This window comes from Taudactylus pleione, unplaced genomic scaffold, assembly GCF_031769625.1.
Source record: "Taudactylus pleione unplaced genomic scaffold, aTauple2 ptg000135l, whole genome shotgun sequence".
NCBI lineage: Eukaryota > Metazoa > Chordata > Amphibia > Anura > Myobatrachidae > Taudactylus > Taudactylus pleione.
The window spans coordinates 9,940,305-9,966,459 of record NW_028284537.1 but is presented as its reverse complement, the minus strand read 5'-3'; the positions used below and the strand labels follow the sequence as shown (position 1 = coordinate 9,966,459).

The 26,155-nt window shown below is 42.4% G+C and overlaps 1 protein-coding gene across 3 annotated transcripts in view; it reads left to right on the top strand.

The window, feature by feature from the left end:
• The window catches only part of PTPRG (protein tyrosine phosphatase receptor type G), a 501,503-nt gene extending 476,360 nt beyond the window's left edge, over positions 1-25,143 (top strand). For 2 of the 3 annotated variants that reach the window (XM_088473429.1, XM_088473431.1), the window contains 8 exons: positions 1,286-1,432; positions 3,010-3,103; positions 5,321-5,397; positions 6,592-6,720; positions 12,058-12,225; positions 15,080-15,222; positions 22,404-22,539; positions 24,166-25,143. In XM_088473429.1, coding sequence (XP_088329555.1) covers positions 1,286-1,432; positions 3,010-3,103; positions 5,321-5,397; positions 6,592-6,720; positions 12,058-12,225; positions 15,080-15,222; positions 22,404-22,539; positions 24,166-24,312 — 1,041 coding nt within the window. In that variant the 3' untranslated portion in view covers positions 24,313-25,143. The remainder of the gene's footprint in view (positions 1-1,285; positions 1,433-3,009; positions 3,104-5,320; positions 5,398-6,591; positions 6,721-12,057; positions 12,226-15,079; positions 15,223-22,403; positions 22,540-24,165) is intronic. The other variant, XM_088473430.1, reaches the window with a different exon arrangement.
• The last annotated feature ends 1,012 nt before the right edge of the window (positions 25,144-26,155 follow it).

The following is a 26,155-nucleotide window of genomic DNA, read 5'->3' as shown; positions in this document are numbered from 1 at the left end:
AGAAAAAATACATGCTTTCTGCAAACCAAAAACAGTGTTCTTTAAATTGGGTTTATTAGACCGTTCGGCAATGCAGCTTTGTGATTTCTGAGTTTTCCTCTAAAACATACAAAGTGTTTGACTTGTGAGAGTTTATTTACTAAGCGGCAGCTTATAAAAGCCAGCACTTCCCAGCATCTCTGAGCCCTACATTTAAAAGAGCAATGCTTTTAATAGCAAATCACAAGGTATTTTGCTATTAGAAGCATTGCCCTTTTAAATTTCGGGCTTAAGAGCGTCGGGAAACTGGCGCTTAGTAAATAAACCCATGGACTGTTATCATTTAGAACCTGGCAGAATGTCTCTTGCAGATAACTTCCTGTACATTTTACACCAATAAAAACATACACGTTACTACCTGTGCTAAACTTCAGAGATATACATAGGAGATTGCTCTCTTCCATCTGCACCTTGACAGATCCAATACATTTTGGAGTATATCTGACCCTTGATGTATTTTGACTTCATGAACATAAAAGATTCTGCAACTGAAGACAATTTCCTACATTAACTGCTCTTGCCACCCCTGGTGACTTGGTTCATCCTGGACACATGTACCATGTGGGGGCCTTTACCTTGATACTGTTCCCTAGCTGAAATCTAACCTGAGATCAGATACCGTCTCTGACAGGGAGCTGAATCAGAGGCAAAACACGTCTCGGCTGAGATACTGTCAGTCTGCTTCCTGCTAGCTGAGGAGTCACTGATACATAATTCATGGTGTGCAGTCCTGATTCTTGCACATATTACCATTCCTGCTGCTCCTCTTGAGGAATATTATTTATTGTTAACTGTAAGGCACCGTTGTATTTTTTTTTTTTTTGCAGCGGAGTTCTAGCAAAACTTTGGCAGCACTAAGCCGTTGCTGTCAATGGTTTTACATGAGCAGGGCCAGATATATTAGAACTACCTGCTAACCGGGACCAGTAGTTCCAAAAGGTAAAAAGGCTTTTAGATGTTGGAGCCCATGGTTTGCCCTAGATCACAGGTTCTCAAACTCTGTCCTCAGGACCCCAAACAGTGCATGTTTTCCAGGTCTCCTCACAGAATCGCAAGTGAAATAATTAGCTCCACTTGTGGATCTTTTAAAATGTGTCAGTGAGTAATGACTACACCTGTGTACCTGCTGGGTAACCTGGAAAACGTGATCTGTGTGGGGTCCTGAGGACCGAGTTTTAGAATCACTGCCCTAGATGAATATGTGTATGGTTTATGTGACTTACAGTTTTGTGTTATTTTTTTCTAGGAACAGTATATTTTTATCCATGATGCCCTGTTGGAAGCTATTTTGGGAAAGGAGACAGAAGTTTGTTCCAACCAGTTACACACTTACGTGAACACTATCCTGACGCCTGCAGCGGGGGGCAAGACCAGACTGGAGAAACAATTCAGGGTAAAGATAATATCACGGCAACACTAAAACACACAGGATGAGCTCTTACTGGCTGCAAGGGAGAATGATTGATAGTCTTTGAGTTAAAGGCACGATGCCGACCCCCCCCCCCCCCCTCCCGGTGACATTAACACCAGGACGTCATCTCCTTTCTGAGTATCCGAGTAGATGTGTTTAGAAAGACTGTCAGCGCTCGGCGCACAGATTTGTTGTACTCATGTAATATTAAATTGAACCACGGGATGAGAAAATGTTCTCGAGTCCCCGCTGATGAAAACCCACCGTTTTATATTGAACGCTTTCAGGGGGCTTCTCAAGATCGGGTTTGCGTCCTGCCATAGTATGATGCAAATGTGTCTATCCAGTCTCATTGTAAAATGTACAAGATATATAGATAAGACTCACTGTGGGAGGGCGGGGTAATTTCTCCTCTCAGTGCGACAGGTACTTTTTTGTTTTTTTGTGCCGAAGTCACACAGAATAGTTGTAGGGTATAATGGTGTGTATATATATATATATATATATATATATATATATATATATATATTAGTGTGTGTTCTCATACCCCTAGCCCCAATACACATGGCGCAAGTGAACCGCCCCAAGTGGTGCAGCGTAGCAACTTTAAAAAAAAAAGATAGCATTTTCTTCGCACCACAGATGCAGCAAAGCACCCCTCAATCTGTACCTGAGACGCCGGGCCGCGACTTTCACCACACAGGAATTAACTTTAAATATGTACAAAGTCGCACAACGACTGCGCCGTAGCACTTCGTACACAGATTCATGTACAAGCGCCACATATCTTTTAGCGCAGTCTCGTTAACTGGTTTCGATGCATTGCGACTAAGACGCATATTCGAGCTAAAAAGACGCTCAGCGGAAGCAGAGTCACACGGGACCTGGTTGGCCGAGAAGGGCTGTTTAGCGCGACTGCGGCAATAGTGTATGAGGAGACATCTGCAGGTCACTGCTAACATTGTAATGCTAAAAGCAAGTCACATGATGCAAATAGCTGGATTAGTGCTGCGGTTTTGGCATAACGCTCGGTGCTGGTGCATTGTGGGTAGGTACTAAGGTCACTGGTGCTGCTACTGTAAGGGAAACTGCTTGGAAATAATGGAAAGGTGGGCAAATTTCTGTCTGTCATTTCCAAATACATGATAATATGTGTTATGTTAACTAGTGAGAGGAATAGTTGCTTTGGACAGGACAAAAAGAGGAAACAGATATGTGTTCATTCTAGCACCTTACACCTGTCACAGCCCCGTGCAGTTCCTCTTTCCTGCCTCTGGTGCCTCTAGCACCCTCTGGTCGGTATCTCAGTAGTTTGTTGCCTACTATTTGCTATACCTACGGTTGAGTGTATGGAATAGAGCCAGTCCTTTCATGCTGAGAGCGATACATCCTGTGTAATAAAAATGTAGGTATCATTAGGGTCTTTATCCCGCAGGTTTATTTCTAATTATTACCTGACAAATGGCTGCTGCGATGTGGCGTCACAAATTGTTCTGCTGATCTATGGAACGTGCACACTCCATTACATAACTCATATTACGCTGTTTTATATTTTTCAGCTGGTTACACAATGTAATGCAAAATACATTGAATGCTTCAGCGCCCAGAAAGATTGTAACAAAGAAAAGAACAGGAATTCATCAGTTGTGCCATGTAAGGACGTGGTTCATTGGTTGTGCGCTCGCTGTAGCCATATAATATAATAAATAGTAATTTACATCATTCTTCACTCATCCCCCTCCCCCACCTTCATGTGACTCCTGCAGTGCTCCAGTGACACAGGAGGTTTTCTATTTATACTTATTTTGGTGCCTGTAGAATATTTTTAATTATTGTCAGATTTTATTCAAATGAATGATAATGAAGGGATGATGGAGAATGATAATGAAGAGGGATAATGAAGGAACAGTGATGGGACATAGCCATAGATAAGCACACTGTTCTGATTTAGACATTATGGGGTGAATGTACTAAGCCTTGGAGAGAGAGAAAGTACCAACAAATCAGCTCCTGTCATTTATAAACACAGCCTGTAATATATGCCCCCTCCTCCAGGGGGCGTGGTGGCAGTGATCGAGTCATCATGGGCCTCTCCCTGCTATACAATGCTGAGAAAACAGGTATTGTATAGGATGGGGCAGAGCTGTGATGACGCGATCCAGTGCGGAACACATCATCCTACTCCCTAGACCAGGGATGGGGAACCTCCTGTTCGGGGGCCGTATAAGGCCTTCGGAATCATTTGGACTGGCCCTCTGAGCTTTTTCCTGCTAGCCTCATCTGGCTAGCAGAGTATCTAGAACGGCACCCTGCAGCCAGAATCTATGCAGCAGTGCCACTTGGGAGTGTCCTTAGGATGCTTCAGATGGAATCGGTATGATTTACTGCCAGACGCAAGTCCGGCGTTTGGACTCCCGACAGCGGCTGCCCGACGTGTGAAAATCCCGATCGTCCCTAAGGTAAATATTCACTAACCTAATTCCCTCCCCTAACCTTCCCCCCAGTGCCTACCCCTAATCCCCTCTCTAAGTGCCTAAACTTAACCCCCCCGTGCCCGCCACCTAAACCTAAGTCCCCCCCGGGGGTGCCTATCCCTACCTCCCCTTAGCCTAACCTCCCGGGGGGGTGCCTAACCCTAAGTCCCCCCCGGGAGCCCTAAACCTAACCCTTCCCCCCCAGCGGCTGTCCGCACTCGGCATCACTTCGATCGGGATGCCGGGCGCCGGTCTCCTGGCGTCGGTAAAATGACAGGCGTCTAGATTTAGACGCCTGTCATTTAACCCTCCCCGGGATAAAGCAGTTGGGAAGCCGGCTTTCAGGATTAGGTCCGCCGGCTTCCCGACTGCATACCCTTCAGACAGTCACACCGCTGCCCTTACAGCTCCCCGGAGCATCCTCAGGATGCTCCAAGCATTGCTGTAATCACCGGCGATTGTGGCCCCGCCCCCTTGTGACATCACACCAAGGGGTATGACCTGCACCAGGCCCGTGAATACTGTTATATATATATATATATATATATCAAAATGGCCCTTGGCAGAAAAAAGGTTCCCCCACCCCTGCCCTAGACGGCACACTTGTGCTCTGTAAGTGGACGGCCTCATGGGGGGTGCGAGCGGATGGAGTGTGGAGGGCAGGAGACTTGCCCACTTTTCTGGGTGGCTGTCGAGCGCCACACAATTTTTGGAAGCCTCCCGCCCCTTCCAAGAGTAGACAAGTATGACAGTTAGATACTGATTGGTTGGAACTTTATCCCTCTCCACTTTCTCTCTTTAAAATATCCTACAATATGTATTCGCTTGGGTCAGCAAGCTCTAACCACATGTATGTGCCTTAGGCTATGTATCAAACCTTCTAAAGAGGACAAGTGGAGCTGTTGGCCATAGCAACCAATCAGCTACAAGCGATTGTTTTATAGAGTATGCTTGATAAATGATAGCTAGACTCTGGTTGCTATGGGTTACGTCTCTTTAGAAGGTTTTATGCATCTCTCCCTTAAGCTACACACTCACACACACACACACACACACACACAATCTGTGACCTTGCCTGTTGCATTCATGAGTTTTGACTCTCAGTAATAGTATAACCTTTTGCCTATACTTTTAAGAGTTTTATTATATAACCCCCTTATCTGTGGGGCCTAACTGTCATTTGCCTGTAGCGGGTTAAGTACTGGAGAATATGCTTTATTATATAACCCCCTTATCTGTGGGGCCTAACTGTCATTTGCCTGTAGCGGGTTAAGTACTGGAGATCATGCTTTATTATATAACCCCCTTATCTGTGGGGCCTAACTGTCATTTGCCTGCAGCGGGTTAAGTACTGGAGAATATGCTTTATTATATCGTGTTCTTTTTCTTTCTTCAGCCGAACGTGCAAGAGTGGGGCTGGCACCATTGCCTGGAATAAAAGGAACAGATTACATTAATGCCTCTTATATCATGGTGAGAGACATGTGGTTATTTTATTATTACTGAAGCTACATTGAGCAGAAAGTATCTAACTGTTTCTGAATGTAGTGATCGTATTACTTGGGTGACTGTGCCCTGGTATTACTGAGCCCCATGCTGCTTTGCCTCTACATATATTCTATCCTGTCCTTGCTGTCTAACGCAGAAACACCCTTTAATCATCCCTGGTAATATGCTTTATATGTAATATGCATGGTAATAAATATAACCAGCAATGTTACTGCTTCATCTTACCTTATTTCTGATCTACTCATACTGCCCACCATTTGGGATCCGCTGTCTAATAGATGCCAGGGGAGGCATAATCCGCAAGGAAAATGGACACGGGGGTGGGCATGAAGGTGCGATTCTCAGCAAATCAAGGGCCTGATTCAATACCGATCGCAAGTGCAACTACGGAGGCACATCGAGCGATTGCTTGCCGTCCCGCATCTGTAAAAGTCGCACTGTGCATGCGCAGTGATCGCACAGCGTTTATGGACGCACAGAGGAACCCAGCGCAGAGTGAGCGACAGGATGTCAGCGTTTGGGGGGGGTGACGGAGTGGTCGGAAAAACCGCAGGCGTGCCTCTGTTTCAACACTGTTTCCCGGGCGTGCATAAATTAGCCACTGCGAAGGGCATACGCAGCATGAGAGCCCTCTGCGTGTGAGGAGACTGACCGTGTCTGCGGCTGATCAGACCTGCTGTAATGCTGCGTGACTGCCGATGTGCGGCTATGGTACCCATGTTTACGCAAAAGAGCGAGATTGGACGGATAGGAGAAAGCAGCAGTGGGCGTCCCTATGCCGGCTGTGCTCTGGCAGGCAATAGCATATTTTAACAGCTGCGTTCCGTATGGATTTGCAGCTGCGATGGCGATCTGTACTGAATCAGTCCCTAAGTCCTCAAGACCACGCCCATTACATTAGGGAAGTGAGCAGGATGCGGAGGGTTCTCTTTTCTCGGAAGTCGGGGGGAGAACTCCCAGACATTCCGTGAGAATAGATCTCTTGCTCGGCACTATGGAACTTGTGGCTCCTTTTATAAATAAGAGGTAATATATTAATAATATACATTGTCCTTCTGTCAGATATACTGTGGGGGGAGCACTTGAAAACATAATTGATTAGTTCTGCATGGAAAATGTTCTCTATTCTGCTAACTTGTAAATTGTGTTGTATTGCAGGGTTACTTACGCAGCAATGAGTTTATCATAACCCAGCACCCCATGCCACACACAACGAAGGACTTCTGGCGGATGATTTGGGATCACAACGCACAGATCATTGTCATGTTACCAGACAGCCAGAGCTTGGTAAGAAGTGTATGTTGTATATGTGTAGCGCTGTATATATTGCATTGTTTGGTGAATCTGATGACTTGTATATTTTATTCCCTCTGAGAGCACCTTTATTGCTTCTCTCAGGGCTAAATAAAATATCCAAGAGTCTCTGGTTGATCTGAACGTCCAACCATATTCTACAGGTGAAGGAGGCAGCCATTTTGTACCTAAGTGATGTCACTGGTTCATCCCATAAAATGTCTGAATCCTTTGCGTGGTAGCAATAAGGGACTTACTGTAATTAGCTTAAGTTGTGCTTTGATGAGAAATCCTGTTTGCTCTCATCCTGCTAACCTTATTAGGCAGAGTTTTTCATTAATGGTAATTAAGGTGTATAAATATTAGTATGATACCTGTATGTTTGGGTCTATAAACCATTATCTGTTTGGCAGTTTTCTAGTAGGATTGTTATTTGTAGTGTCTGGGGTCTATGTACGAAGCCGTGGAGAGAGAGAAAGTACCAACCAATCAGCTCCTCACTGTCATTTTTCAACACCACCTGTAACATGACAGTTAGGAGCTGATTGGTTGGTACATTCTCTCTCCACATTATCACTGCCCAAGGCTTAGTACATCTTATGAAAATAGGTCCATATTTTCCCGTAAGGATTAACCTCTGTGCCCATATTTGCCATACTTGTCTCTGGCTTGCCAGAAGGCTGCTGACGGGCAGCTTATAAGTGCAGGCAAGCGTCCTCCTATTTATCCTTAATTGTACCAGATGAGATTTCCTTTGTCTGCTTCTAATGCAAATTTACTAATACGACAGGTAGGCACTATTTACTACAGTAAATTACAGCGACATTAGGTGAGCGCTGCACTAAATAGACTCCCAGTGATTTATGTGGCAGGGGCTGTCATCATTAGGACAAGCTCTAAATTCAGTTGTCAGAAGTAGAAAGCTTAAAAAAAAAAAAAAAAAACAACATTACACGACGGCATTCACACATCAGGAGTCCGGCGTGTCTATAATGTTATTGTACGCGGCATCGTTATTACATTACCGGAGCGAGGAGGCTGAAAGCAGTGCGGGGGACCCTCCCCCATCCTGCACTTCTACAGATCTTGTCAGCCTCACGCAGTCTGTATGCCCTGCCATTCATGAAATCCTATAACTGGAGGAGACACCGCACACAGGCTCAGTCATGATTACAGGTTAAGCTGCATACACACACAACGATTTAGTAAATGAACGATTTTAGTAAACGATTTTCGTTCATTTTTTTAAGGAAAAAATGAACGAAAATCGTGTACTAAAATTGTTTATTTACTAAATGTAATGAACGGTTTTTTTTTTAGAACTACAAACGATTTTTGCACATTCCCTTACTGAAAATCGTTGAGTTGGTCAGTCTGACTAAACTACAAACGTGAACGCGCATGAACGAAAATCGTTCATCGTTTTAACTCAGAAAGTGAACGTTTTTTTTCAACGATTAAACAATATCGTTATCGATGATCATTAAAAAAAAAAAAATCATTGTGTGTGTATGCTCCTTTAGGAGGAGTTATTTATACCCCTCCCACACACCAAATTATTAGTAATATGATTTCCAAACATTGTTATGTAGCTTGCCTCTAACGTATGGTTAGGCAATAAATCTAAAGATTATCTGGGAAACCAAGGGTTAACTGCTTTAGCGCAGCAACAATATTGTTTCAACGCGCCTGCATTATTGTCCTGATATGTGGCCTGAAAATATATAATGATGAATGTATAGAATGATTAATAGATAGAAAGATGTACAGTACAGTAGGTGGTTAATGTTTCTTCCAACAGCACTAACGTGCCCCAGCAATACCTGCTGTGATCTTGGCAGCTTATCCCGAGTGCTAAAGGCAGGATTGCACTCTGTTATGTTACCCATGTTTGTGCCCAAATTGACCAATGATTCTGTGTCGCGGCTGTTGGGCCGATCTACAGGATCGCTGCATGTGTGGCGGGTTTATCATAGTGGCTGCAATTCAATGCGTCTCTAAATGTAGTGAATGACCTTGTATACAGCAATTTGAAGACTGATATATCTGAAAGGCACCAGCCAGTGACAATAATAATTACATAAATAAACTACAAATTTTACAATACGCCTCTTCAGCAAAGCGCGCATACGTGTTGCTTTCACACATGCAAATATGTAACAGTGCAGCTTTTAACCACACTATTAGCTCAATAGCCTACAATCGTTGATGTATATTCATGTGGATTTAATTATACGTTAAATTCTACAATTGTACTAAAATTTTACCACATGAAGGTGACCGGACTTTTAATTCAAGCTATGCGTCTGCTACAGAGTTTTTCTGTGTGTTTAAATCGTCCCAGCACAAACCCCGGCTGGCATTCCTAAAACTTGTATTCATGTATTTTCAGATTTGTTGAACAGGTACTTGAGTCAATAGCAAGTGCGAGCTGGAGAAGCATAAAATGCAGAATATAGCAGGCACTTTACATGTGTAGGTCTATTTAACCGAAATTAAACCCCACATAAAATGTTCTTAGTGCCCCACAGTGCACATTACCAGCTTCTCCTAGTCATGAACCGCAATTAAGTGCGTGTAATAGGTGTTCAATGGAGTCTTGCTTAAAGTACAAGCAGATGACCTTTTAATAGGAATATGGGGAGATGACATTACCGACATTAATGGGAAATCACTTGGACGATTGTTCTAGATTAACTCAAAACAGCAATTTCTGTTAGACTCCGGCCGGCTGGTCCCACAGCGGAGGTAAAAACTGCTGGCACTGATTAAATAATCTCCAGGCATGAAAATACAAAGGCTTCATCCTGGACACCTGGGAAGTGAACTCTAATGTTGGTTTATGGTTTATCCTTGAAGACCAAATAAACCTGGTTTTCATGAAAGGTCTGTTTGTTGCACAGAACAACCTGCTTCTCTAATGTCTGCCCTTATATACGAGGGAACTGAGGTAAAATACACAGGATGACAATATCCAAATATGGGGCCTTTGTGAATATTTACCCAGCAGCAGAAGTGTCTACATGATTCCATAGGAGCCAGCAGTGCCCAGATGATTATTTATATACCTGTTATACCCAGATCATTATACACCAGTTATACCCAGATCATTATACACCAGTTATACCCAGATGATTATACACCTGTTATACCCAGATGATTATACACCTGTTATACCCAGATGATTATACACCTGTTATACCCAGATGATTATACACCTGTTATACCCAGATGATTATACACCTGTTATACCCAGATGATTATACACCTGTTATACCCAGATGATTATACACCTGTTATACCCAGATGATTATATACCTTTTATACCCAGATGATTATATATATATATATATATATATATATATATATATATATATATATATATATATACCTGTTATACCCAGATGATTATATACCTGTTATACCTCGATCATTATATACCTATACATTAGCCTATTTAGCTGTCTCTTTATTACAGTATTGTACAAAAAAAAAGTAATCTAGCACTATAGATGGCTCCTAGTATGGACAATGTGTAGATGGTGCGCACTCCTGTGTAATTGTTTCATTTTCCGCAGGCAGACGTTTTTCCAAGTGGTCTGATGTTAGACTTCCCAGTGTTCCCAGCTGGGCCGGCACAGGAGCTGGTATAGCCCAATGGCTCTTATTCTTGTGCGGGATTAATAAAGTGGCAAGCCATAACTGGCCCTAGCCTCCTGCCCAGGTTAACGATCAGGTCATTCGATCCTGCCGAAATGATCAGATTACTGTAGCAAAATGTAGTCAATGGGTAAAAGATGTCTGATGAAAGAGCTACACTTATTTTACTCCACAGGACAAAGCATACAGGCTGCAAATACAGATGTGTCCTTACGCATCTTTGCTGCAGTTGCGGTAAAAAGCCCATCTCAGCGCGCCATGTCCCATGAGACTTGCTAGCACCAGACAATTTTCTTGCGTCGTTTTTTGGCAAAAACACATCTAAGTCGGAATGCGATGTGACTAGGAGGCACTTGTATATCTGCGTGTGTGACTGATTCTCTGAATCTGTATACAAAGTGCTACAATGTAGCGGCCGCAGCTATTTTCAGTCCGAGTTCCGTTGTGCTTCACATTCAGACTAAGGGGTCTATTTACTAAGCAGTGTTAGGAGACAGAGTGAAATGAGATAAGGTGCCAGCCAATCAGCTCCCAACTGTCATCTCACAGGCTGTGTTTGAAAAATGACAGTTAGGAGCTGATTGGCTGGCACCATACATCTTGCTGTCGCCACCCAGGAAAGCACAATACATTTTCAAAACATTGCTCCACTGCGTCCATCATCTCTGCTGTGTCCGACTTCAAAATCGGGCCCTTAAAGCATTATGCCGACCCGGCATACCTTATAACTGACCCGGTTTATGCGAGCCAGTCCCGTTTCTATAAGACTATTCTGATGTCCTATAGGCACATCTTTAGTTCCAGCTGCCAGAAATGGTGGATGGTGTGTCCTGCTTGTTGGGCTGAGGGTGGTTCATGATGCCCTGATTCCAAAAAACCACATGTTGGGGTTTGGATCTGACCGTGACTCCTCATGTCTCAGGCGTCAGGCTGCTTACTGACTAACTTAACATGTCCGCCTGTATAGTGAACAGGTGGTGGACCAAAAAGGCCATTTTAAACTTATTGTATATATTTATATAGCTGACATGTGGAAGTAAATATATATATATATATTTTGATTGTGTGACTAAGGATGTAGGAAACTGTCGTTCCGTCCACTTTAAGGAAGCAGTGCCGTGACGTCATACGTAATAGAACTACTACTCTGTGACGTCACGCAGAGCCCTAGGTCTGACGCCGCTAACCATCTCTGTACGCGAGGGTTACATGCTCTGCGCCTCTCTCGTCTTTTAATGAAGATATTTTCCGCTTACACCATCCTCTGTGCGACGGCTCAACTCTGTCTTCTGTTTCTTAACTGTATTTAATGAACAGTAAATTGCTTGGAAATAGAACATCTGTCAAATGTATTTTTTAATGTCATCGGTCAAGGAGTGTGATCTTGTTTTCTACGCCTCATGAATAATTCATTGTGTTTGCAATACTCAGAGGCTAATTTAAAGGAGGGGAATTTGCTGTGGCAGGGAAATAAGTTGCTCCAGTTTCTAGGAGAAAAGGGCAAAACTACTGATGACTGGGAACTGAATGTATATCAGATGTGTAGAGGAAAACGTTCCTTACCGGCACACACCAAACCCGCTCTGTTATGGCTGTGAATGTAAATATCATCTGATTACTTCTTGGTAGTTTAACCTCGGAGCTAACTGTTGTATTTATCTATTTATGTAGCTCGGTGTTTATGTTTCTCAGGCTGAGGATGAATTTGTCTACTGGCCGAGCCGGGAAGAAGCCATGAACTGCGAGGCTTTCACCGTGACGCTAATCAGCAAAGACCGACTGTGTCTCTCTAACGAAGAACAGATCATCATACACGACTTTATCCTTGAAGCAACGCAGGTAATACGCCACAAATCCATCTTATTTCATTCACAAATCTGATTAAAAATAAAAATTGATTTAGACGGTAATTTTTATGGTTTATACAGGTTTTTTTTTTCCCCACAGGTCTATAAAAGTAACACAAATATCAATGTTTGTTAAACATCTGAAACTGATGAGATGTACCACCTCATTCTAGGGGGTCAATCAAATTAAGTGCGAACTGCGAGGTGTGAGTTGCTGTTTTCTCTTTGAATTCACAAAGCGAATTTGTTTTGTAATCTAATTAGCAACTGAACCAGTCAGTAAATTCAAATTTTTCCATTAGTACATCGTGGGAAAGGAAAATTTTTATTTTAAGGTTAAAATGACGCCATGCTGAACTCCTTGGACCCCCCCCCCAATAGTGACTAATTAGGCAATTGGAAGTTCCATTTAGCTCAATTAGTCCAATCATTACATGTCATTTTTGGGGGTTAAATAATGGCCTTAATTACCCCAAAATCAACTTTTTTGTTAGTTTAGCCACTTCAAATTTAATGACAGTATTCTTTAATTGTAAATTTTTTTTTTATATATATTTTTTACAAGTTTTTCAAAGTACTCCAAAATCTCCTTTTTTCCTCTTTATTGCATCTTTTGTTTTAATTAGTTTGAGATTAAACGAAAAGTTTTTAGTTTTTTGGGGGGGGTTTTTTGCATTTTTTTTAAAACAAAAAAACCCACAAATCAGCCATTTGACGCCATTTAAAAACCTTCAGTACTCTCCTAATGCCCACAAACAGCCTTCTATACCGTCCTAAACTAAAGGGTCCAGGATGGTCTCCCCACTTCTTCAGGGTCCAGGATGGTCTCCCCACTTCTTCATGCACTTCACATCGCATTTGCCATTGCAAACCTCCGCTGCGAGTACCGTGAATAGACATTTTTAATGGATTGGGAATTCTCGGGTGTGTGCATTCTGCGAACTTTCATTAAACAAATTTGCTACTCGCTATTCGCACCTAATTGGATTGACCCCTAGGATCGATTACTAGTTGTACAGACATTTATATATATTACACACACACTGGTGGCCAAAATTGCGGACACATATTGAAATTTGAATGTTCTTCAACTTTGAATGCTTAGAAAAACTGTTTCACTTCACGCAGTGCAGTGATTCATATATCGAATGAAAGGAAATTTAATGCTGAATACAACACAATAAACAGAGGTCAAATATTTGCATTACAAGGGAAGTTATGCTACTTTCAGTCAGACAAAGAAGCACAGATGCGTGTGATTCAAGAAGCGGATTGTAGTAACAGCTACTACCAGCCAATCGGAATTGTCGTTCTGAGGACCAATCAGCTGTCGTTTATGAGCAGGTGCGAGGTCATGTTCAGAGGTGGGAAAGGTTTGGCTGTTTCATTTTGCAGAATAAAGTTGGTTACTGAAGTGCAATTACGGTTGGGTGTGTATTGTTTAGTGCTAGCGATAGTGTAAAAAATAAATACAACAACATCGTCCAGGCAAAGTGGTGACTGGTCACCCAGGAAGAGATCCAGGATTGTGGCGTTACGTGAAAATGGTCTTTCGTATGCAGCAATTGCGAGAGAAGTTGGTGGGAATATGACAACATCAGGAGTACGAAAGTTTTATTTACGCTATCAGGAAACACAATCTATACAAAACAAAGAAGGAAAAGGCCGGAAAAAGTGCACAACAGCTGTTGATGATAGGAGAATAAAACGAATTTGTGTCAGGGACAGATGGATGTCATCTGCGGCCATTAGCAGTGAACTGAGTGCAACTGGTGTTTATGTCAGTGCAGGAACGGTGCAGAGAAGACTAACGGAGGTTGGCCTAAAAGGTAGGATTTTCCGAAAAAAGCCATTGCTGAATAAAAAGCAGCGGCAGAAACAAATACAGTGGTCAACAGAACACATTGCATGGACAGAAGGTCAGTGGAAACAAGTGATATGGAGTGACGAAACTAAGATATCCATATTTGGTAGTGATGGGAGAAAATATGTGAGACGTCGCATCGGGGAAGAGGTACATCCAGATTGCATTCAAGCGACAACAAAGAATCCTACAAGTGTTATGATCTGGGCATGTATGACAGCAGATGCTGTAGGCCGCCTTTATGGCATAGATGGCACACTGAACAGCAGAAAGTACATTGGCACCATCCTACAACCAAAACTTCTACCTTCTATCAGGGATCTTTTTCCAGTTAATGCCCCATTTTTTTCCCATCAGGATTCAGCTCCCTGCCACACTGCATGGATATGCAAACAGTGGTTCACGGAGAATGACATACAGGTGCCTGGATGGCCAGGAAACAGCCCAGACCTGAACCCCATAGAACATTTGTGGTTCAGTTTGAAAAAACTGGTACATCTGAGGCGTCCATCCAATAAAAGACAATTAATTGAGGATATGATTGTCTCATGGCACCACATAATAAAGAAGGAAGAGCTACAACCATTGGTTGACTCAATGCCACGTCGATGTGCTGCTGTCTTGAAAAATAAAGGATACCCAACGAAATACTGATAGGACAGTAACATCATAAGTACACAGGGATTTTCACCCTAAGTGGTGTTTTCACGGCATAACTTCCCTTGGAATGCAAATATTTGACCTCTCTTTGTGTTGAATTCAGCATTAAATTTCCTTTCATTTGATATATAAATCATTACACTGCATGAAGTGTAACAGTTTTTATAAGCATTCGAAGTTGAAAAACATTCAAATTTAAAAAAGTGTCCGCAATTTTGGCCACCACTGTGTGTGTGTGTATATATATATATATATATATATAGTGTGTGTATTTTGTTTGTTTTGTGTTTGTTTTATTCTTATTTTTGTCCTTTTCTTGCAGGATGATTATGTTTTGGAAGTTCGTCACTTCCAATGTCCAAAGTGGCCAAACCCGGACGCCCCAATAAGCAGCGCTTTTGAACTTATTAACGTGATCAAGGAGGAAGCTCTAACACGAGACGGGCCAACTATTGTGCACGATGAGTACGTACCTAATGTGATCTTAGAGAAATCTAATAATAGATAGAACTGATGTGTGTAAGTGCTGTCACCATTCATCCCAGTGATGTCACTCTCAAGTCGCCGTGCTTTTGGTTTTCGAGTAATCAAACATTACTAAACTAAAAAACTAACAGTAAGTAAATATTACAGCAAGTATATGAAATCTTTGCATTCAGCCAATCTGCGAGAAATCCGTATTAAACTGATAAATAGAGCCCATCTTTCCCAAGCCCAGAGAAAGAACTTAGTGGGTTACAAAACTGGTCCGTGCCTAAAATTCAGGAGCTAATGCCTCTTTCCAACATCATTTTTGGGAGTAATGAAAGACAGATGGATATTAGAACAAGCTTTTATCATAGATTGCACTCAGCAAAAAGGTGAGGTGGTGGGGCTATGGCACAGGGGGAGTGGGTTAAAAGGGGCTTTTTTTGGCACTGAGGTGGTAGGGGGTATGGGTTATGTCCAACAAAACAGATATTTGGCGCAGTGGGGAGGGAATATATTAAAAATGTATATCGTTTTGGGGGCCAATTGTCGGTTAAGTGATTAAGGGGGTCTATGTACTAAAGGGAGAAAAGGGGAAAAAAACGCTAAAGGCAGAGAAAATCCCTGTACATGCCGCTTCTCTCTGCCTGCCAGCGCTAAGTGCAGCCTACAACATCGCACTGCACCTGGGGCACTTAGCGCTGTCATAAACACCTATGGCAGCGCTAAGTGTCCCAGGTATTACTAAGAGGAGATGTCACTTACCGTCTGCTGACTTCTCCAGCGCTGATACCACCTCCTGTAGCTGCCGGTATCTGCGTCTCCTCACTGGAGAAGCAGGACATCAGCTGTGTCAGGTTGGCCGTTTGTAAATAAAGTTTGTTGGGAAAAAAAAGTCACTGCTGCCGGCTGGAGCCTGGAGATGGCGAGTCACACACAGGGCTGTAGGGGACGGGAGTCTCAGCTGTTACCTCCGAGGGGGTGATTTAACGTTCACCCTCCTCGGCGGGTCTATTATTGGTAACAGCTGCGTTAGCCAGCTCCTGCTTCACAGCGGTATCAGGCGAAGCAGGAATGGCATTAACGCAGCGCCTTAGTAAATATACCCCTAAATGAGCTGCAGGAATTAGTCAGGTGGCAGCAATCTCCCATACCCTGCACTGCTGGGCTATACGGGGTACAGATGTGTCCTCGTACATCTAGCCTCAATATGCCACGCAGCACGACTTGCCTGGCATGAGTGAGCCACCATGTCCCGTGCTACTCTGCTGGCGACGGGCATCTTTTTTTTGCTGAAAATGCACCATAAATGGCAATGCGTTGTGACTATAACACACCAGCAGACTGCGCTGAGTAATGTGATATGTGACACTTGTATATCTGTGTGCCCCTGAGTCTGTATATGAACCACAACGGAACTTGGAATGATTAAAGCTGCGGCCGCTGCATTGTAGCATCTCGTATACAGATTCGGAGACTCAGGTGCACACAGATATACAGGTGTCACATATCACATTAATCAGCACAGTCTGCTGGTGCATCACATTGTGACTTAGACGCATTGTCAAGATGTTATGGCATAATGTTGTACCAAGGGGGGAGGGCCACTAGCACCAGGAAGTTCAGCACAGCCCGGAGCATCCTCAAGATGCTCCGGACGGCTGTACAGACTGTAGGGTGTAATGTGGAAACTACGGTTTCATCATGACTAATGCACTAAATCAGAACACAGGAGGTATCTCTTGTGTTTAGCTAAGGAACGCAGAACATGGCAGTCCCCATAATTCCCAATGGGGACTGTGGTGTAGAGCAATTTATCAAGCTCTGAAAAGTTTTGTTTTTCTGAGCTTGATCCCGCTAGCTAATGTGATCTTCAGATGGCGTCAGCCGCTGTAGCCTATGTTCTGCAATATAGCCAGAGAGGAATCTTCAGGTCCCACCCTGACAGCCTGTACTTGGGTGCATGTGCAGTTATGACCAAACACAAACCAGGTCAGAACCCAGAAGTCCATTCCTTTGCTGCAAGCTCTTATTAACAATAGGGCAGACAATAGCCGGAACAGCCTATTATTGCCTGCGCTATCCCATCATGAATGTAATGGTCAATTGCCCTGAATGAATAAATAGGTCCCTTAATTGCTTGTTGAGCTTTAAAATATTTTCCTTGTAAAGCTGGGCACACACTTTGACGCCGGATCGGTAAGCAGACTGACCGCTGTCAGAGCGGTTGATTGGTAAGCTATACACACTGTGTCTGGGCTGACATCACAACTGGGCGGGCCCCCAGTTACCGGCAGTCCCCGCAGCCAGTGTTACAGGCGTTTGGCGAGTAGACCATACACACATGCACCGATTTATTTTTCAGATGCATCGGCTGTGCTGCAGGGCGAACCTCATATATCTATGAACAATGTTGTTTACAGACATATTGGGTGAACACAACCGCCGATGCACTCGCGATATATCGCCCATCGATAGAACGAGCGATATATCGCCAAAATTGTACCCAGCAAAAGCTTTGTGCTTAGTTTTCCACCTTGTGATAACTAATGTGTTGACCTGCGCACTGAGATTTATGTAAATTACATTTCTTTATGTTTATGGCTCATTTTTTTAGCCTTTTCGTTCCATAATCAGGCAGAGTTGTTAATTTCCTTTGTCCTGTGATACAACCCAGGTCTGATGCGCTCAACAGATAATATAAATGTAAATATGCAATTCTATCTGATGATATAAATACCTAACTGGAAAACACAAAGTGCTTCATAATCACGTAATGCAAACGTTTTTATATATATATATATTCTATTTATATATACATTATTATTAACATTTATTTGTGTAGCACCAGCTTTACACTACATTTTGATGCCAGGCTGAGAAAGTTACTTAGGAGTAATAATCTGTATCGGAAATAAATATTATACTTTATTACATTTTAATTGTAGCTTTCCGTTGTAATGTTAATCCTGTAGTGGTGGTAAAAATGAATTTAACTAGATCAGAGAGATAATTTATTATAAAACTTTGGTTGAGTAAAAAGCGGAGAGTGTTGAAGTGTTTTTATCCACATTAATTGCGTTACTTATCAGTAAATAGCTTTTCTGGTGTATTTCGTCATAAATTGTAACTTCTTCAGACCCCCTCCCCCCCCAGCCGATCTAAAATGTACATTAACCACCGTCCTTTTTTCGAATTATCACTAAAGGAAATGTAGCTGAAAATTAGTTTTTGCCTCCCTAACTTTCTAAGTGGAAATCGTTGTAAATTTACAATTTAAACCCAGAAATAATTACCTTCACAGATTAGTTTGAGAAATATGAATGATGAATAGCCGAGCTCCAGCTGTATTAATCTGATGATTTGTGCCTTAATTTGTTTGTAGTCTGAGGTTAGGAATTTCTTCTAGAAGAATGTGCTAGTCATTAGCCTGCCGCCATATGTTCCCAGATTGCCGCCATCCCATACTTCATAATTATTTGGGCCATTTCCATGCAAATGTCGTGTTCTTAACTTGGACAAATGCGAATCTTCCAGAAACAGTGGAAGCCTGTGCAGGACCCATATCTTTTCTAAGGAGCAGGAACATTTGAATGTCATTGTCTGTAGTAAACTTCCTCCAAATGTTGAAGCCACACAAAGTTCTGGAATTTTTTTTTTTTTTACTGCACCTTTTCCCTTGTGGAAGAAAGAAATGATGGTGACACAAACGGGCGCTGTGGGGAGGGCAACTAAAGGTGTTTTCCCCAGGGCAACTAAATTGTGTGGGTCCCTGCCAATACAATTTTCAATGCTTGTGATGTTATTGAAAAGTATAATGTGTAAATACACCCAGCACCACAAATGTGTAAAAAAAAAAAAAAACTACTGCAGCGCCCCCAGTTCACGTTATGCCACAAGAAACCTCAGTTCACATTATGCCACACAGAAACCGCAGTTCACATTATGCCACACAGAAACCGCAGTTCACATTATGCCACACAGAAACCGCAGTTCACATTATGCCACACAGAAACCGCAGTTCACATTATGCCACACAGAAACCACAGTTCACATTGACACAGTACCCTCAATGCTGGTGATCTAGCTATGTGTGGGGCACCACCCTTGAGAAGGGGCCCCCGAGCAACCATCCTTGCTGATGTATTAATTTGGCACTGCTGTGGGGCCAGTTCAATTAGGGGCAATGCATGGGCGATGTTAGCCTTGTGCCATTGGAGCTTTGGCAAGAGAACCCTTCATTACCCCATTTTCTCCCTTAAATTACACATTTCAGTTTGCAGTCCCATAGGGGTGCGATTTAAAGTGCACATTTTAGGGGCAACCATAGGGATGTGAACATCATTGTACATAATTGAATCAACCTCTGTGATTGCTGAAAGGATTAAATTTAGCTTTTCTATAAGGGACTGCTAAATATAAATGAGCCCATATGGGAGCGGATCTCGCAGCATTGCGACTTACGGGGAGACCTGCTTAATTAGGCCATACACGTGCAGTCACTGTATATTACACAGGCTCTGACTGATAACTATTAGCTGCCAATTTGGGTATCATTCATCCACGTTACCCATCCGAATTGCTGCATGTATGGACAGCTTTAAATGCACATAGATTCCTAGAAAATAACTACTGTAATAATCACACACACATAGGACTATAGATTTCAGAAACTTATCAGAAGTGTGCTTGTGGGGGAAGTATATTCTATGCACATCAGGCTTCCGGCCCACAACCATAACAAGGGATGATTGCTTATGCAAAGCTAAAGAACCAGCACATGTTTCACATTGCCTATCATGTAAGCAGATTTAGGCATTCTTGCGAAACATCAGCAGTGGGACTACAAATCCCAGCATGATGGAAGTTTCAGAGTAACAGTAGACACAGATCTGATTTGTGAATATGAACTCAAAGGAAAACAAACCTGAGGTATTTTATTCTTGCTCCCGTCTGTTCTGTATCCTAGAGGATATAGCGGTTCTTTTATAGCCTCTTCTGCGAGTCCCTGTTTAACCATCTGGACTAAGCCACGGTAAAGACGCCCCTGACCTCATTAGTCGCACATTTCCTCCATCTGAAACATGACAACAGACAGAAATGCAGTAATGGGGACACAGACAGCACAACGAAGTCGGGGTCAGTAATTAGACAAGGACATTCCTATAGGACTTTTGCAACTGGACTAATTGGATAATCAGACTCTTATGACAGAATACGATGATCAGATTACTCCGAGCCGCATAGTTCCAAGATCTAACCCTGTTTGGGATAATTAGAGTAGGATATTGGCACCAAGGAGGATTCGGACAAGTAGTGGGAGTGCTTTAGCACAAGAAAATAAATATTTCTTATTAAGGGTCACAACTCTACAAAACATGATGACCGATTACTGTATGTACACTACACTAGAGCCATCTCATTCAGAGGAGCAAAAATACAATTGTATGTGTGTAAAATATAAATACAATGCACTGTCCAGCTTCATCCTGAATTATTGGAGATATATATACGATTGAGTGGTAAATTCTATTAGGTGCAAAAAGGGGCGAGATGCTGTTGCAACAGTGTAGACACACCAGCAATGGCACCGCAACTCACCCCCCTTGCGGCCCAATTATGCCCTGTACTCGTGGATAATTGTATTCAGCCCTATAGGGTGAGTCCAAAGGTAACGTGAATCCGGCATAGACCACACTTACTGGACGCTAATAGGATTGGCCCCTAAGTGGGGAGAAATATGTACACCGCAAACCTCTAAATATGCATGGCATCACACTTGTGTATGAATCCATCAATCCATATTATCATAGCTGGCAGACGGCAATCTGGCACTGCCAATCCCATTCCAGAGTGACGCTGTACCGCCTTAATGTAGAGCATGAATGGCCTGGTAAGGGTTGGGGCAGATAGCACGCTGCACAGTTTTACGTTGTTCCAGAACTAATGATAAAGATCATACAATGACATCCATCCAGCTACTTGTGTGTCTTTAGCATACGGATAGCCTGCACAATCCTTTTCTGATGTTCATTCAGAGAGGTTATTTTGTAGCAGTGATCAACGTTACTTGCACCGGCTAGAAGGCCCGTCCCGTCCCGTCATTCTTTTCTCTCTCATTGTGCATGTTGGAGCCACAATATTAACAAGAAAGATGGGACCGTTGCTAAAAAGCCAAATAAAAACGGAACCACTTAGAGCGGTGTCCTGTCTACTTTTTTTTTTTTTCGTCAGTCAGAATGTCGACAGTTTCTGAATGTCAACATGGTCATTAGGTCGACAACCAATATGTTGACATATAGGTAGATGTGATTAAAATGTCAACATTCTAAATGGCAACATATGGTTTTCATGTTGGTTAGGGTTAGGCTATAATAAGCAAAAAAAAACATATAGACATTTTGGCTTTGACGTGTTAAATGTCGACATTTTGAATATATCGACTTAAATGCATGGCAACATTCTAGCTGCCGACATTTAGACCCGGTTGACATTCTAGTGTCGGCATACTGAATGTCAATTAGTCATACCACACCCCATGGAGTATGTATATATTATTTAACTAAACCGTGTTAGTGAATTTGGCGCTAGGCTTATTGAGCAACAAATATCTGTGTACGCCTAACATCGATAGACATATTGGGAAATTGAGGACCAATATCTGTGTGTGCCTAACATCAATAGACATATTGGGAAATTGAGGGCAAATATCTGTGTGTGCCTAACATCGATAGACATATTGGAAAATTGAGGACCAATATCTGTGTGCGCCTAACATCGATAGACATATTGGAAAATTGAGGACAAATATCTGTGTGCGCCTAACATCGATAGACATACTGGAAAATTGATGACAAATATCTGTGTGCGCCTAACATCGATAGACATATTGGAAAATTGAGGACAAATATCTGTGTGCGCCTAACATCGATGGACATATTGGGAAATTGATGACAAATATCTGTGTGTGCCTAACATCGATAGACATATTGGAAAATTGAGGACAAATATCTGTGTGCGCCTAACATCGATGGACATATTGGGAAATTGATGACAAATATCTGTGTGCGCCTAACATCGATAGACATATTGGGAAGTTGAGGTATTTAGTGTGCTTACTGTATGTAATGATTCACATTCATTGCTAAAAATGACTACGATTCTGTGTTCACTTTCAGGTTCGGCGCGGTGTCAGCCGGCACACTCTGCGCGCTCGCCACTTTGTCCCAGCAGTTAGAGAATGAAAACGCAGTCGACGTTTACCAGGTGGCCAAGATGATCAATCTGATGAGACCTGGTGTATTCACAGACATTGTAAGTTTCCCACAAGCTGGATAAATGGTTGTTAACTGGAGGACATTTATGAACTTAGGCAGTGGTCCTCACCTCAGGCCCTGATTCAGAGCCAGACGCTCTGACAGAGCGCTCGCTCTGAATCAGAGCCGTCCTTCTTAATTTTAGAGCGACCTCCTGGCCGCTCGTATAGCTGTGGGTGACCCCCATAGCTATAACGAGCGGCCAGGAAGATGGTCGCGATGGTCAAGACCATCGCGACCATCGGGCTTGCGACGAGACCCTTGTGAGCGTGTCTGAATCAGGCCCACAGTCCTCACGACCCCAAACAGGTTACGTTATCCAGATCACCTAGAAGGAGCACAGGTGCATTCATTACTCTCTGACATGTTTTAAAAGACCCACAGGTGGAGCAAATTATTTCACTTGTGATCCTGTGAGGAGTCCTGGAAAACGAAAGGTTTGAGGTCCTGGGAACATATGATCTAAGAAGTAGGGAAAGATTTGGATACTGGATTGCAAATAAATAGTCACCCTATGAGGCACAAAAGCATCATGTATAGAAAATGGATGCGATTTGAAGTGCAACGGTTATTACAATATTTCATGTAGAGGTGAAGTGTAATGTAATAATATTTATACAAACTTCTGCAGGTGAATCAGAATAATGCGGGCAATACGTCAGCACCGCGATTGCACAATAGCGATCTGGTCCGCCAATAGTCGATCAAAAAACGCAGATCTGTGGATGATCGGCGATCCGTCGGCAGATCTGTGATAACTTGTTAAAAATCCCCGGCTCGCCAATACCGATCATTTTTTTTTTTTTTTTTTTGAGATTGGTGAATGTTGGATTTCCCTTACCCTGGTGTTGGCAGAACGAGTAATTGGGCCAGTAAATCACAGATGTATGGGTTTATATTATATATTCAACAAATTTATAGTACATATACAGGACTCAGTGGTTATGAAAGTGAAGTGAATTAGTCAAACATAATCCACCCCTCCCCCTTCCAATTAGCAGATACATGGGGGTTCCATCCTAGACCCCTCTGCTGTTTGGGAGAACCCTCACCCCTACCTACCCTCCTTGACCAGTTGCAGAATGTTCAATTTAAAGGGATATACATTTTTTAAATACTGTACCTATGAACGTGAGGGTTCCGAACAGCAATGAGTCCCCCTTCCCTGCGCTGGTGGGGAACCCTGACTAAATAGACTAAAACAAGTGAATACCTGATGGGAGGAGTGGGTTGGGCACAGTGGTCCGATTCCTGCTGTCTTCTGTTCTGTGACATATCTACTGTTTAATTTTCTAGCACTTCAGCTTTGAAAGGTAACTATGGCCACAGATGGACGCAGTAACAGGCAGGTCAAACATCAGCGTCCACTGTGGCCAGGACGGCAGATCTGGTCTTCTATTCTAGAAGCCTGGTTCATCTCTGGTCCACGAAGAGATCCTTACTTTATCATTTACCGGGAAAGGGTTACATTCAGTTTCAAATAATTTTAATTTTTAATGACTGAATTATTATATCTTTTTTTTTTTTTTAAATACATATTTTGGCTGTAAATCATTAAACCAAAACCTGTGTGTCCATATTAAGGTAGACACTGATTTTTGTGTGTGTGTGTTTTTGTACTCAGGAGCAGTACCAGTTCCTCTATAAGGCGATGCTCAGCTTGGTCAGTACAAAGGAAAATGGCAGCAGCCCTTCAGCGTTAGACAAAAATGGAGCCGTTCTGGTCAGCGACGAGTCGGACCCTTCACAAAGCATGGAGTCTCTTGTTTAGAGATTCCCACCGCGAGGAGCCACATTTGTAAACCTTCTGACCTTCTCAAGACAGAGTGGACATTTTGAGGCCTTTTATTTGCCAGACTATAGGTTATACAATAACCCAATTACTTTTTTACACTGATAAAGTTTTGATATTTATTTTTTGCCATTCTATGTCTTAATGGTATCCTACTGAGCATTCGCACCTCTCTCCATGTCACACGGTGAAACTCCAATTGTGTCTAGTTTGCACTATACGATCAGTGTTACTGCCTATACCGCTCTAGAACATGGCAAAGCCCAACAGGACATTCCCTAGACATAACGTAAAGCTCCTTCATCTCGGCTGACAAAGAGTTTATTTTTAAAGTGTAAAAAACTCTTAAAATTTGAAATTTTTTTAAAATTCCCTCTTTTAACCCTATGTGTATGCCTTTTCCAATTACTCTTTTGTACCTGCCATTTTGAAAACTGGGTGGCCATTTTCTTTTCCTCTTTTTTGGCTCACACTATTAAGTTTAATCGGAACACTAGCACATCATTAATATACCATGTACACCTTCCGTGCCAGAACACTGAACGATGCATTCCATTTACACGTGAGCATTGTAACACTGTCACCCAATCATTGATGTATGAACCTTTTTTTTTTTTTCCCCCTTCAGACACAACTTCCTGTTTATAAACTGCTATTTGGGTAGTTTGATTTTTATTTTTTACTATGTAATTTGTATTTACTATTTTTTTTTTTTTTGTAAACCCAAATGAGCAATTGCTTTGATTTCACATTTATAGCGACAATTCTGTTTACTTCATTACATGATATGATAAACCTATTTTTATCAAATGTCTGCTGCGGTTTTACTAAATTTGAGTGTCTATAACAGGGAAAAATTTTACATATTTGACACGATTGATGTATTAATGTCCTAAATCAACTTTGCATTCACCGCAAACTTCGCTCTGAATGAAAATACGTATTTATAGCTTTAATAATCTGGTGTGCTCGGCTCAAACTTGTAATCTGTAGCCAGTCATGCAAATAAGTAGAAAGAATATTCAAAAAGAGAAAATACAAACAAAATAACCCCCACACAATCCCCAATTTCAGTTCACGGGCAAATTTTCTAAACCACATCCCTTTTTTGGGGTAAAATAAGTGGCACTACTGTGAAGTATGAAATCTACATTACAAATGGTGTTATACGCATCAGATTATTAAATAGTTATCTCCGTAATCAAATAGAAGAGGGACTTAGTTGGATTTTGTTAACTTGTTCCTGTCGCCTACTTATACCTAAGGCAGCCATTTTGTCAGCTATAGCAAATGTCTGGAAAATGCAGAAAACTAGAAACTGCAATCAATGGCTGTAAAAGTAAGGTATGATAGCCCACAGCTAGACTCCTGCAAATCCGTATTGTGTTAACAGCACTGAAGTGCACAGAAGTTGACACGGGGTGCTACAACGGGACATCCCCCCCTACTGGGTAATGCACTACTACTCCTCCCATCCACTCCAGGACATACACTACTCACTGCCCAGGTAAGTAGCCTGTCCCGTAGGTGGTAGTCCATTATACGACGGGGGAGTGGTGTCTTTGAGGCTCTCCCTGTACAGGCTTCTGCACACACCCATGGTTAAGACATAGTGTAGACTAAATATTAGTAATTAGATATGTAGCTTGTTCTTACCGGTGTATTTTGTAAGTGTGAGGAGCACTGTGCTCTGATCCATCCCCCCCTCAAGTACAATCAGAGAGTGGCGGTACTATTACAACAACGTGGCACCAAGATGTGTGGCCTTAGCATGCTGTACAACAGTGACAGTCCCTGCCACTGCTATTTCAGTGGAATTAAG